Source organism: Tachyglossus aculeatus, chromosome 6 (assembly GCF_015852505.1).
Source record: "Tachyglossus aculeatus isolate mTacAcu1 chromosome 6, mTacAcu1.pri, whole genome shotgun sequence".
In the NCBI taxonomy this organism is placed as follows: Eukaryota; Metazoa; Chordata; class Mammalia; order Monotremata; family Tachyglossidae; genus Tachyglossus; species Tachyglossus aculeatus.
In genome coordinates, this window is record NC_052071.1 from 31,855,987 (window position 1) to 31,869,622 (window position 13,636).

The following is a 13,636-nucleotide window of genomic DNA, read 5'->3' on the forward strand; positions in this document are numbered from 1 at the left end:
GGGCTGGAACAGCAGCCCCCTGCAACCCACGGTGTGAAACAATACATAAACCAAACACGCACGAGCCACGGAGTGGCAAGTGAAGAAGGGCAGCAGGCGGCTCACGAGCCACAGTTCGGCCTCCCCCCGGGAGAGCGTGTACCGCAATGTCACACGGAGGAAAAGTGTATTTAACACCTCTTGATGTAAAAACATCCGTTATCCCTCGCTTTGGACGGGATGTGTAAAGTTCTTCTCCTTTAACTGCAATCAAAACATTTTATTTCTTAAATCAGTTCCAGGCTTTTATTTTTTGGTGAGCTAGAAAAAAGACAACACAGTTTTATTCCAAATGAGCTTGTTAATAGGCCCATCTTCCTTTTTTTCACAGTGCAATGAAATAATAAGATTCTTGTCAATGTAAACAGAGTTGCAATAACGCTCAGTAGCGATCACAAATCAGCTGCACAGACACCATAGTATAAGATTAATGTTATCACGGGACTAGACAAAAAATACCATTAAAATAATTTAACCAACAGTGCTTCTCATGTGCAAAAAGACATCTAATTTCCACTGACCAGAAAATATTCCACTGTGTAAGTATAAGTATGCCCTGAAACTTAGAACTGAGACCTCTTTCTGGGCATGCTTAGGAGCCTGATGAGTTTGGCAAATGCGCTGGTACTAACCACTGAAATTAAAAGGAAGCATAGCTTTCTATTACTGAAACATTCAAGAATCGGTCTCACAATGTACTGACTGCTTCTTTTAGAATCTTATTTTTAAATGGCCGTATTTGATCTACGACTACGCATATTTGGCCTCTCCAATCAAGACAAAAATTGTACCAACACTTCACCCTGCCTTCCCCAAGAAGGCTCCCAAGTGGAGAAAAACACAGAGGAGCACAGCATTTCTGCCATTTCACCTGGCACACACCAACTGCAAGAATGGTTTATTTGCATGGCTATAAAAACTAATTTTAAATTACAGATCTTCTAAAGGAAGTCACTAGTAACTTTCGCTAGCTAAGAGGAAATGAAAACGGGATTAAGTTCAAAATCCTATTATCATAACGATGGGTCAGTGAACCCAGGCAACTAAAGTTAAAAAAAAAAAAAGAAATCCAAGAAATCGTCAATCCTAAAAATAATTTAAAAGAGAAGGCAGTACTGGGCATTTAGGAGCTCTGTAAAAGTGACTGGGTTGTTCCTCAGAGACAGGAGTCTGAAAGCAGTTTCAAACTAGCAGGACGATGGTTAAAACTGGAGTATTGTATTACCTTCAGCAAATATATCAAGAGTACTTTTCTTTCCTCCCAGCTCTTTTTGGGGAGGGACAGAAAGGCAGCTACAGGTAGGAAAAAAATCCTCTCTACTCATGCTGAGTTCTTGTTCTTGCTAAAATATGACGGCAAGACAACCGATTTATACAATTCAACAATTTACTGCTGCATGTCTCACTGTCTTCTGAATGAAATGGTTTAAGAGTCGCTGAGTTTGACATTCTGTGAAATTAATGATATTCACGAACTCAATTCAGTCACCTGATGGAATAAAAAAGGAGTCATTTATTGTAGATGCTTTAAAAACACGAGTGCTAATGTCGGTAAATGATTCCTCAAACCAAAGCCCTCAAATACATGTTAGAAACAAGACATTTTACTACCTGAAGCTAAGCTACGCACATAGAAAATGCACACTTCACGGAATTCCTGCATGGCAGGAAAGACACTATGAGTACATAACAAATGGCTATGTTAACAACTAAAACTGCCATTTTCTGGGTGCAACAAATATACTACTTCTCCTAACGTCTTAAAGAGGGAATATAATAACCAAGGTGCCTTGTAAAGAATAAGTACACATTTTTCTCAGGGAGATTTTTTTTCTTGGGGAAATTTAAACAAATAAATCAGCTTCTGGGTAATATTTAAGGCAATATTACTCAGACCTGAGAAAACAAAAAGTTAAAACTTTTTTCTGAAACAGAACTGCCTATTCGACGTTCACAAATGTTCTCAGCTTCCAAGTTTTCTTTGCATGTCTGGCCATTTTTACCAAAACAAAATAGGGTCCAGTTCAATACCCTGAATATGAAATTGAAACTTGTTCTGTGCTCTTCCTTGAAAGACTAAACAAAACAAAACAAAAAAACCACATGACAGCTCCAATATTTCACATTAAAGGCAACACATGAATATGAATAAGGAAGAAGATTGGACACGCTGCATGCTAGGGAGTTAGCAAAGTGCAATGATTTGAAACTACAAAAAGACAGACAGAAAACTCCCTTTTTCTGTACCTCCTACTGGTCTAAAAAGAACTAAAGTTATCTCCAAAAATCTGTTCCCTCTACAGTATTCATGTTCCTATTACAACACTTCTGACTTTGGTGTAGTGTGGAACTGCTAGAGAGTCATAAATTAACATTTAACACAAAAAAATGTATACTTAGAGAGTCGATTGAAAAGGTTTAAACCCAACGCTAGAAAACCTGAACCCAGAAAAGTATAATGATGGAAATTCAAAACTTCTGACTACAAAGCCTGGCATATCAAGTCCATGACAAAAACTAAGCAGCAATTCACAATTTCTTATCCTTGAACTAGACGCCGCAGAGAAATGACCCTTTGTGGTGAGAAGTGGCTTTATGTTCTAGCTCTACTTGTCTCTCGCCCTTCCTCACCCTTCCCAAAACAAGGTCCGACAGATCTGTGCTCTCCCGGCCCACCACAACTGTTCAGCACCACTCGGGAGCACAAACCTCCTTTATTTTTCTGAGGATGCCACACTGTTCACGCTACATTCCCTGCAGGACCAGAAACCGGGGAACCAAGTTACGTAGCATCGGTGGATTGTAACCCCAGTCCCTACTCAGCTCTTTTCGCTCTTGCGAGGATGTGAACATTGACAGAAAAGGCTACAATAGTGAAGCAACAGCAGCAACAGCAACGACAACAGCAGGAGATTGGGTCTTAGGCAAATTCTTTCCTCAACTTTCCTAAATCCAAAACCCTTAAAAAAAAAAAAAAATTCACCAAAGAGGTTTGGCTTTCTGGGTAAACGTCAAGAAAAAATATGAACGGGCAAAGCAGACACATTCTGTATATAATTGAGACATAAGGCTATTAGAGGCTAGGATATATCACCGGGCCAAATGACCTTCTAAAAACAGCTCCACAGTGCACTCAAACAAGGTTATAACAGAGGAAATCACTGCTTGTTGCCATGTACAGAATATTGAGATTCTTCCTATGCCATATAAACAATATTTATACAGCTTAAACACTCTGAGACATGCATTGGACTTTGTAGGTAGTACATAATTTCTTCACAATCGCATAGGCAAATCTGACCATCAGGTGAGCAACAAAAATCTTAGGCTGGCCCATGTCTTGCGCTATCTAGCAAATTTAATGGGGGTTCAGAATCATCCATGGGAAGAACCAGGCGAGTACCCCGAATGACAAGTTCATGGTCACCAAAAGCAAGTTCCCGATCCAGGGCATCTTCAGAACTGTTTCCCACAAATCTCCTAGAAGCATTGGATGTTACCGATTCAGTGTTTACGGTGGAATCTCCGTAGGTCAAGCTGATGTCTCCATCATTCAGAATAAGATCGGAATCATCATCTTTGAGCTGCTCCTGGTTCTTAATTTAAAATGAAACACATTATACTTTCAAGAAGAGTTTCTCTGATATTAAAGAAATTTAGGACTACCAAGGTGATATTCATAATTTAAAGCTGGAGTGGTATCATGTCTTCGCCTTTCTTATGTCCCAAGAAAATTCTACCAAATCTGATGTACAGATGACCCAAATGAGGACAAACGTGGGCAAACATGCCCACATCTTTCCCATTCTAAAAAAACCATCTCTTGACCCCACTGCCCCTTCTAGTTATCGCCCTATCTCCCTCCTACCCTTCCTTTCCAAACACCTAGAATGAGTCATCTTCACTCGCTGCCTCGAATTCAACTCCAACTCTCTCCAAGACCCCCTCCAATCTGGCTTCCGTCCCCTAACACTCCACCAAAACTGCCCTCTCAAAGGTCACCAATGACCTCCTTCTTGCCAAATCCAATGGCTCCTTCTCTGTCCTAATCCTCTACCTCTCAGCTGCCTTTGACACTGTGGATCACCCCCTTCTCCTCAACATGCTATCCAACCTTGGCTTCATAGACTCCATCCTCTCCTGGTTCTCCTCTTACCTCTCCAGCCATTCATTCTCAGTCTCCTTTTTGGGCTCCTCCTCCCCCTCCCATCCCCTAACTGTAGGGGTTCCTCAAGGGTCAGTTCTTGGTCCCCTTCTGTTCTCTACACTCATTCCCTTGGTGAACTCATTCGCTCCACGGCTTTGGCTGATGACACCCAAATCTACATCTCCACCCCTGCTCTCTCTCCCTCCCTTCAGGTTCGTATCTCCTCCCGCCTTCAAGACATCTCCATCTGGATGTCTGCCCACCATCTAAAACTCAATATGTCCAAGAGTGAGCTCCGTATCTTCCCTCCCAAAGCCTGTCCTCTCCCTGACTTTCCGGTCACTGTAGACAGCACTACCAACCTTCTTCCTGTCTCACAAGCCCACAACCTTGGTGTCATCCTTGACTCTGCTTTCTCATTCACCCCACACACCCAATCCGTCCCCAAAACCTGCCGGTCTCACCTCCACAACATCGCCAAGATCCGCCCTTTCCTCTCTACCCAAACTGCTACCTTGCTGGAATGCCCTCCCTCTGCCCATCCGCCAAACTAGCTCTCTTCCTCCCTTCAAAGCCCTACTGAGAGCTCACCTCCTCCAGGAGGCCTTCCCACACTGAGCCCCCTTTTTCCTCTCCTCCCCCTCCCCACAGAACTTGCATATAATGTACAGATTTATTACTCTACTTATTTTTACTTCTACACATTTACTGCTCAATTTATTTTGTTAATGATGTGCATGTAGCTGTAATTCTATTTATTCTGACGATTTTGACACCTGTCTACATGTTTTGTTTTGTTATCTGTCTCCCCCTTCTAGACTGTGAGCCCTTTGTTGGGTAGGGACCGTCTCTATATGTTGCTGACTTGTACTTCCCAAGCGTTTAGTACAGTGCTCTGCACACAGTAAGCGCTCAATAAATACGATTGAATGAATGAATGAGGATAATACATGTTTACTCTTAATGTGCTTGGCTTTTATAACTCAGTACGTTTGAGAATAATAGGATGGGGAAAATATCACTGGTTTTGACCTAGTAATAACTCTTACCTCATAAGCTTGGGGGCTTGTCAAGCATCTTGCAACGGGGCCACAGCAGGTGGGAAGTGTGGTAGTAAGCGGAGGACCACTGTGTGTCAGGAGGGGCTTCAGATAGCTGAGCTAGTTAAGGATGAACCTCAGATTTCCCAATTCATACATTTTAAAACACAATCCCCATCCAAGAACTAGACTGTAGCAGTCTGAAGCATGAATTTAAATGAGAAAGTAAAAGTAGTAAGGGATCAAAGGAGAATGTCTAAAATTGCAATGGTATTTATTAGGAGAAATAGTACTCAATAACTTTGATATTTAACTGAATGTTACGGACAGATTGGAATTTCACTACCCAGCTAGCTTTTTTATTTCCTGTGGGAACTTGGGCGAGAGGGGAGGAGAGGGAGAGGAGAAAGAAGCGTTGGTTCTAAATATGCCATTTGAAATTGCTCATATTTGCTCTATTATTTCAAGATTCATGCTTCCCAACTCACAGTCAATTTTGAAGATAAAATGGACAATGAGCAACGCTGAGGAAAGGAAGAAATTACAATAGAAAATAGGAAGAAATAGGAATGCTCTAAAATCAATTTTCAGAAAGAAATACCATCTTTAGATAACTCTCCTGATACACGGCCTTTACAGCTACTAATAGATCTGAATTATTTTCAGGGAGAAACCTAATTATGAGTTCCAGAGCAAGGCTCCTCCCTTCTTCACCTCCCCGCACCTTTCTCTCTCTCTCTCTCCCTATCTCAGCATCCTCAGCATGGGGAAAGAGAGGCTTGCTGAAATTAAAATCATTCATGCCCTCCCTTGTTATTCTAAACACACTGCTCAGCAGCATGCTAAAATGACCTGAAGTTATGTGGGAGCTGAGACTCCTGATGCTCTTGCAGGTGGAATACTTAGCAGAATAATAATAATAATGGTATCTGTTATGCACTTACTATGTGCCGGGCACTGTACTAAGTGTTGGGGTGGATAATACTACTACTACTACTACTAGTAATAATAATAATAATGGTATTTGTTAAGCACTTACTATGTGCAAAGCACTGTTCTAAGCGCAATAATAATAATAATGATGATGATGGCATTTGTTAAGCGCTTACTATGGAAGGGCAGCGTGGCTCAGTGGAAAAGAGCTCAGGCTTTGGAGTCAGAGGTCATGGGTTCGAATCCCGGCTCCACCACATGTCTGCTGTGTGACCTTGGGCAAGTCACTTAACTTCTCTGAGCCTCAGTTACCTCATCTGTAAAATGGGGATTAAGACTGTGAGCCCCACGTGGGACAACCTGATCACCTTGTATTCCCCCCCAGCGCTTAGAACAGTGCTCTGCACATAGTAAGTGCTTAACAAATGCCATTATTATTATTATTATTATTATTATGTGCAAAGCACTGTTCTAAGCGCTGGGGAGGTTACAAGGTGATCAGGGTGTCCCACGGGGGGCTCACAGTTTTAATCCCCATTTTATAGATGAGGTAACTGAGGCACGGAGAAGTTAAGTGACTTGCCCAGCATCACTCACACAGCTGACAGTTGGCGGAGCCAGGATTTGAACCCATGATCTCTGACTCCAAAGTCCGTGCTCTTTCCACTGAGCCATGCTGCTTCTAACAAATTGGATACTAACAGATTGGGTGGGACACAGTCCCTGCCCCATGTAGAGTTCACAGTCTTAATACCCATTTTACAGATGAGGTAGCTGAGGCCCAGAGAAGTGAAGTGACTTGCCCAAGGTCACAGAGCAGATACGACGGAGCCAGAATTGGAACCTGTGACTCCAGAATGGAATCCACTGCCTTTGTATCAATTTAACCACCATGGTTTGGCTCCCAATTACCTATGGACATGTAGAGATAGGGTTTTTAAAAAACAAAAAATTGGGGGCAGGTGGAGTATTGTTTTAAAATTTTTTTAACTGGGGTAAAAGTTGGGATTCATTTTCCAGATTTTCTAGAATTTTTACAATTTACGTACAATATCTGCAAGGCAATTCTTTTCAGGATAATTTTACTACTCCTTTTAAGGATTAGCAAATCATTTAGGTAACTAAACACACACTCATGATGGCCTCCTTTGGCATGCGTTAGGCAACGAGGACTAATTTAGGGTATCACCTCCAGTGGCGATTCAGAAGTTGACAATATCTAAATCTTAGTTTTGAGGTGTGACTTTCGTAATGGAGTGAGAAGGATAACCTTAAAAAAGCAAAAAGAGATCAGGACCATAGTTAATCCAGCTAGAACATGTGCTCGTTCCATGCTTTGGAGTTATTACACCGCTAATATGAGGGAATGCTTTTCCCCCAACATAAGTCTCTTCTGGGTATAACACGATATACAATTTGGTGCCAAGTACGTTCAGTGAAAGAAAAATTGGTTGTCTGAGTACACGTGATATCTTTTAGACTGTGAGCCCACTGCTGGGTAGGGACTGTCTCTATATGTTACCAACTTGTACTTCCCAAGCGCTTAATACAGTGCTCTGCACACAATAAGCGCTCAATAAATACGATTGATGATGATGATGATGATGATCTGTTCAAGGCACTTTGCTACAGCGCCTCAGCCTTGATGAACTAAACAGTACTTTGTATTCCTTTGTGCTCTTTTCCAACTTCAGAGTACCTAATACAATAAAATAGCACGAAATGGCAAGTATGTAAATCATTATACAAGTGATGGGCATAATCCTAGAAAAATATGTATACAAAACTGCCATTCACGGTGGTATCTTTGTACATTCTAATACGCAAACCAACAATTCCCACTGAATCAATGGTTATTATAACGACTTCTCTATAACATAAGATTCTTCAGGAACACAGCTACCACCTCAAAGAAGAACTGCTTGTACTAGCTACTCCAGGAAACTTAAGCTTTGTTTCAAAATAAGGTGAAGGGAAATCCCATAGGGGGAAAAAATATTGGTGGATTTTAAAATGACCACCCTTTCCATATATGCAAACACACTGATTCTACTGACAACACAGATAACTATTTAGTGTATTTGTGCGATGAGTTCTCTAAGTTGACTGTGGCAGAATTTGGATGGTTCTTAAAGAGATTTATCATTTTTAATGTCAAATTGGACTTCAAAAGTTTAACTATGATGAGCTTTTCTGTATTTTGGGCTTATTGCTAACTTTAAGCAAAACCTCAGCGGAAGAAACCTAAATTAGGTAAAACTCTAAAAATTATAACAATATAGGTAGGAAACAAGGAACTTTCCTAAATTCCAGACAGCAAGTCTGTGTAAAAAATGGAAATCATCTTCAAAACTGTACTAAAAACCACAAGGTCTAGGGCCTTTCCAACTCAAACATAAAGTCGAAATACAAACCCATATTTACAAATGAGAAGAAAACCCTGCTACCAATACCTTATCCACATCTGAGAAGGGCCAGAACTAGGACTCAGTTTCCCCCTTTTCAGAAAAATGTCCAAGAAATGCTGGGCTTCAAGTTCTGATTTCTATAAAGGATACTTATGATCAAAGTTGTACCATATCCTGAACAGCCACGCACTTTCAGCTTTGGTACTCCTCCTTTCATTTTCTGGTACACCCTGCAACCAAGATGATAAATATGTTAAAGTGACAGAGTAGTTCTATATACACTCACATTCACTCTCTCTAAAACAGATCCAGAAATTATATCTGAATGTTACAGTGATAATGAGAAATTTAAAAAATCTATGTGGTTCTTTCTGCTGTTTTGGCTAAGTCATAAAATGAGGCCTTCCCCATCTAAGCCCCCTTTTTCTCTGCTCCTCCTCCCCTCCCCATCGTCCTGACCCCCCCCCCCGCTCTACTCCCCTCCCCGCCCCACAGCACTTGTGTATATACGTATATATTTATTATTCTATTTAATTATTAATGTATATAAATCTATCTATACCTCCTCCAGGAGGCCTTCCCAGACTGAGCCCCCTCCTTCCTCTCCCCCTCGCCCCTCTCCATCCCCCCATCTTACCTCTTTCCCTTCCCCACAGCACCTGTATATATGTTTGTACATATTTATTACTCAATTTATTTATTTTACTTGTACATACCTATTCTATTTATTTTATTTTGTTAATATGTTTGGTTTTGTTCTCTGTCTCCCCCTTCTAGACTGTGAGCCCACTGTTGGATAGGGACTGTCTCTACATGTTGCCAACCTCTACTTCCCAAGCACTCAGTACAGTGCTCTGCACACAGTAAGCGCTCAACAAATACGATTGATTGATTATAAATCTATTTATTTATACTGACTCTATTGATGCCTGTTTACTTGTTTTATTTTGTTGTCTGTCTCCCACCTTCTAGACTGTAAGCCCGTTGATGGGTAGGGATTGGCTCTGTTGCTGAATTGTACTTTCCATGTGCTCAGTACAGTGCTCTGCACACAGAAGGCGCTCGATAAATATGATTAAATGAATGAAAATGCTGAAAAATGGTCATAAAAGAGTTTTGCTTCTATTATTCAAATTGCTTGGGAGGGCCCCCCCCCCCCCCAAGACTAAACTATCATCTCTCCATCCTCTTTTCCCTCCCTATGCCTCACCTAATCCCACTCCCTACTTAAGTACCCACCCCACCTTCACTCCTACAGCACTTGTGTAAATATCCTTGTGTTTGGTTCCTTCCTTTCCCTATCCTTTCGCAGTGCCACCCCTCATCCCTCCCCAGCCCCAGGGCCAGTCTCCCATCAGCTCGCTCCCATTTAACCCCTCCTCACCCCTTGCATCACACTTTTCCCTCATCCTCCTCCCACAGCCTCAGCCCAATGGGTTCCCACTCCTTGAAGAGACCCCCATAGCTTCTGCCAGTTATTCCACCAACCCCCTCCTACCATTCTTCTCCAAAGTCCTTGAGTGAGTGGCCTACATTCACTGCCTCTATTCCTCTCCTCCAATTTTCTCCTTGACACTTCCCCTCCCCACCCCCAAGGTCACTCCATTGAAGCCACCCCAAGGTCACCGATAACTTTCTTTTGGCCAAATCCAACAGCCTCTACTCCATCCTGAGCCTCCTCAACTTCTCAACTGCCTGTGACACTGGGGACCACAACCCTTCCCCTTGAAACATTTTTCAACCTTGGCTTCACTAACACTCTCCTCTCCTTTTTTTTTTCTTAATGGCATTTGTTAAGTGCTTACTATTGTGCCAGGCGCTGTACTAAGCACAGGGCTAAATACAAATTAATCAGGATGGACACAGTCCATGTCCCACATGGGGTTCACAGTATTAATCCTCATTTTACAGATGAGGAAATTGAAGCACAGAGAAGAGAAGTACTTGTCTAAGATCACACCGCAGACACATGGTGGAGCCCGGATTAGAACCCAGGTCCTTCTAACTCCCAGGCCTGTACTACACCACGCTGCTTCTCACCTTGCTTTCTTGGTTCTCCTCCTCTCTCTGACTGCTCCTTCTCAGTATTTCATGAAGTCCTTCTTTGCCTCTGACCCTCTAACTCTGGGAGTCCCTCAAGGCTCAGTTCTGGGTCCTTTTCTATTCTCCATCTACACCCTCTCATTTGGAGAACCCATTCGCTCCCACAGCTTCAACTACCATCTCTACACAAATGATTCCCCCAATCTACCTCTCCAGCCCTGACTTCTCTGCCATCTCGCATCTCCCCTTGCCTTCGAGACGTCTCTTCTTGGTTGTACCACCAAAGCTTCAAACTAAACATGCCCAAACCAGAACTCCTCATCTTCCCACCCAAACCCTGCCCTCCCTAACACTGGAGACAAATCACCCTCCTCCCTGTTTCCTAAGTCCACACGTAACCTTGGCATTATCCTCAACTCATTGCTCTTACTCAACCTGTCACCAAACCCTGTCAGTTCTATCTTCACAACAGTGCTGAAATCTGCCCTTCCTCTTCCATTCAAACTGCTACTGTGCTGATCCAAGGATTTATATCCTGACAATTACTGCATTCAGTCTTCTAACTGATGTCCTTGCCTCCTGTCTCCCCACTCCAGTCCATTCTTCACCCTGCTGCCCAGATCATTTAAAAAAAAAAAAAAACCCAAAAACCCACCGTCATCAAGCAGTTGCCCACCTCTGCAAACAGCACTCCTTACCATCAACTTTAAAACTATCAACATGCCCCTGCTACCTTACCTCTCTGATTTTCTACTATGACCTAGTCTGCACACTTCATTCCTCAAATGCTAATCTACTCTCTGGACCTCGATCTCGTCTTTCTCGCCACCAAACCCTTGCCCACATCCTCTCTGGCCTTGAATTCCCTCCCTCTTCATATACAACACACCGCCACTCTCCCCCAAAGCCTTATTAAAATCACATCCCCAAGGGGCTTTTCTTGACTAAGCCTCTTCCTTCTCTGTCACCTAATCACTTGGGATCTGTATGCTTTCAGCACTTGATAATCACCCCACTCTCAGTCTCACAGCATTTACATGTAACATATCAGTAATTTATTTATTTAGTTCCTGGTGGGCAGGGAATGTGTCTACTAACTCCGTTGTGTTGTACTGTTCCAAGTGCTAGTAAGATGCTCTGCACACAGTAAGTGCTCAATATATACCATTGACTAATAGATTAAGAAAAATAGGCAGATGGGGTGAAGGGTACAACAGGGAAAAACCCCTACTGTCACAGACAGATGTGTAAAGATTCTTTGGAAATCCATGAGCACTAGACACTCACTTCTCAGTCTAAGTGGAAAGAGAACAGGTGCTGTGTGACCCAGGATAAGTCACTTAACTTCTCTGTGCCTCAGTTTCCTCAACTGTAAAATGGGGGTTAAGACCTGTTCTCTCTCCTACTAAGTCTGACGGCCCCTGTGTGGGACAGGGTCTGTGTCCCACCTAATCTGCTTGTATTTACCCCACTATTTAGTACAGTGCTTGTAAGTGCTTATCAAATACAATTACTATTCCCACCAAAAGTGTCTCCTCAATGAGAAGGTGGAAATTCTCTTTGCACTCAAGACATTTTCCTCTACGTCATACCCACATTGCCTCTAAACTTGGGTTTTGACTAAAGCAGGCATCAGGGACGGGGACCATTTTAAATCTGATGTTAATAGGCTACAAGCAGATGTCAATGAGATACCAAAGATTGGGTGACCTATCATTTCAACTGACCTCATGTTACATGAAAATGTTTAAAATCAGAAGCGTAAAATAGTATTTACCAAATGTTCTTGGTCTGAATCAACACCAACCCTGAGGAATATAAAAATCAAGTAAGAATTCAAAACAAAATAGCCTTCCTTACATATGCAGTTTTTCGGATAAACCATCTTTAGTGAAGAGGTCCTGCAAATGGTGAACATGCCCTAAGCTTTGGTATAGCAGGGGGTGTTACTCCTTGGGCTCTGCCATTTATAATAATGTCTCGGATTCTAACTCCGTGGTTGACAATTTCTCTACTAGTCCATCCCCAATTTGGCAAACCAGGTTTTTTTTCCCCCTTCGAATACATACCACTACGGCTTGGAGACTAGATTGGTGCCATTTAGAAGCCCAATTGTGTGGCCACTGCAAACATAGGGAAAAACCATTTCAACAGTTAGAGCATATGGCTACGGGTTGGTCTTTCTGGTCAGAGTCAACTGCTTTTTAAATGCTAATCCAGAGGCACTCAAGACGATCATCACAGGTTCAAACAGACACAAAAACCAGGAAAGTCATTTTAAAGGCTGTGAAACCGTGGTGGACATCACCTGGATAACAACTCAGTCAAATGCTTGAAAACGGAACACACTCAGACACTCAGAGAGGCAGAAGTAAGCCCTCTATTCTCCAGTTTTAAAACTCCCAAATGCAATTTTGTCTTCTGCTAGTTATTCCGAGAATACAGTAACCAAATTTCTGAAACCAAAATGACATCTAGTGGTTTTATGTTTTCACTACATCTGTAGACCTTGACTGTAGACCAAAGTCTGTTTTCCACATTGGTCCACTAAGAAATAACTGCAAGATACTGGGTTTTAGAAGATTTGAAAGCTTTGTTCAAATTCTCCCACTGGTGTCCTTCATGAACACTGATGAGAGTGTCCTCCGAACTGTCGGAGTCTTCAAAAATTTCTTGAATTCATCCCCTTAGGAAATGATTGAGGTGATGAGAGGATCAGTATCTAGTAGCTCATGAGCTCGGCTTGGAAATGGACGGGCTTTAATTGGTTACAGAGTCCCAGAATCTCGAACGCATCCTGCCCAAGCAGGTATAGGCTCATGTGAGTGCAACAAATGAAGAGTGAGAGAGTGGAAGAGGAAATCACTCGGTATTTTTAAAATATATACTAGGTTTTCTTTTCCACTAATGAAACATGAAGATACAGTACCCAGCAGACATATTTAAAATTAAGAAATGCTTTACGATTCGGGCTACTGTCTCCATGGAAACAGTGAGAGAAAAGAATGCTTTATCATCATCATCAT

At 42.1% G+C, this 13,636-nt stretch overlaps 1 protein-coding gene across 1 annotated transcript in view; it reads right to left on the reverse strand.

Moving 5' to 3' along the window:
* Positions 1–271: 271 nt before the first annotated feature.
* SLC9A6 (solute carrier family 9 member A6) overlaps positions 272–13,636 on the reverse strand; it is a 46,282-nt gene continuing 32,917 nt past the window's right edge. The window contains exons 13-16 of the mRNA XM_038747815.1: positions 12,388–12,418; positions 8,718–8,797; positions 5,236–5,341; positions 272–3,635 (exon numbers count right to left, since the gene is read on the reverse strand). Of these exons, the coding sequence (XP_038603743.1) occupies positions 3,363–3,635; positions 5,236–5,341; positions 8,718–8,797; positions 12,388–12,418 (490 nt within the window). The 3' untranslated portion in view covers positions 272–3,362. The remainder of the gene's footprint in view (positions 3,636–5,235; positions 5,342–8,717; positions 8,798–12,387; positions 12,419–13,636) is intronic.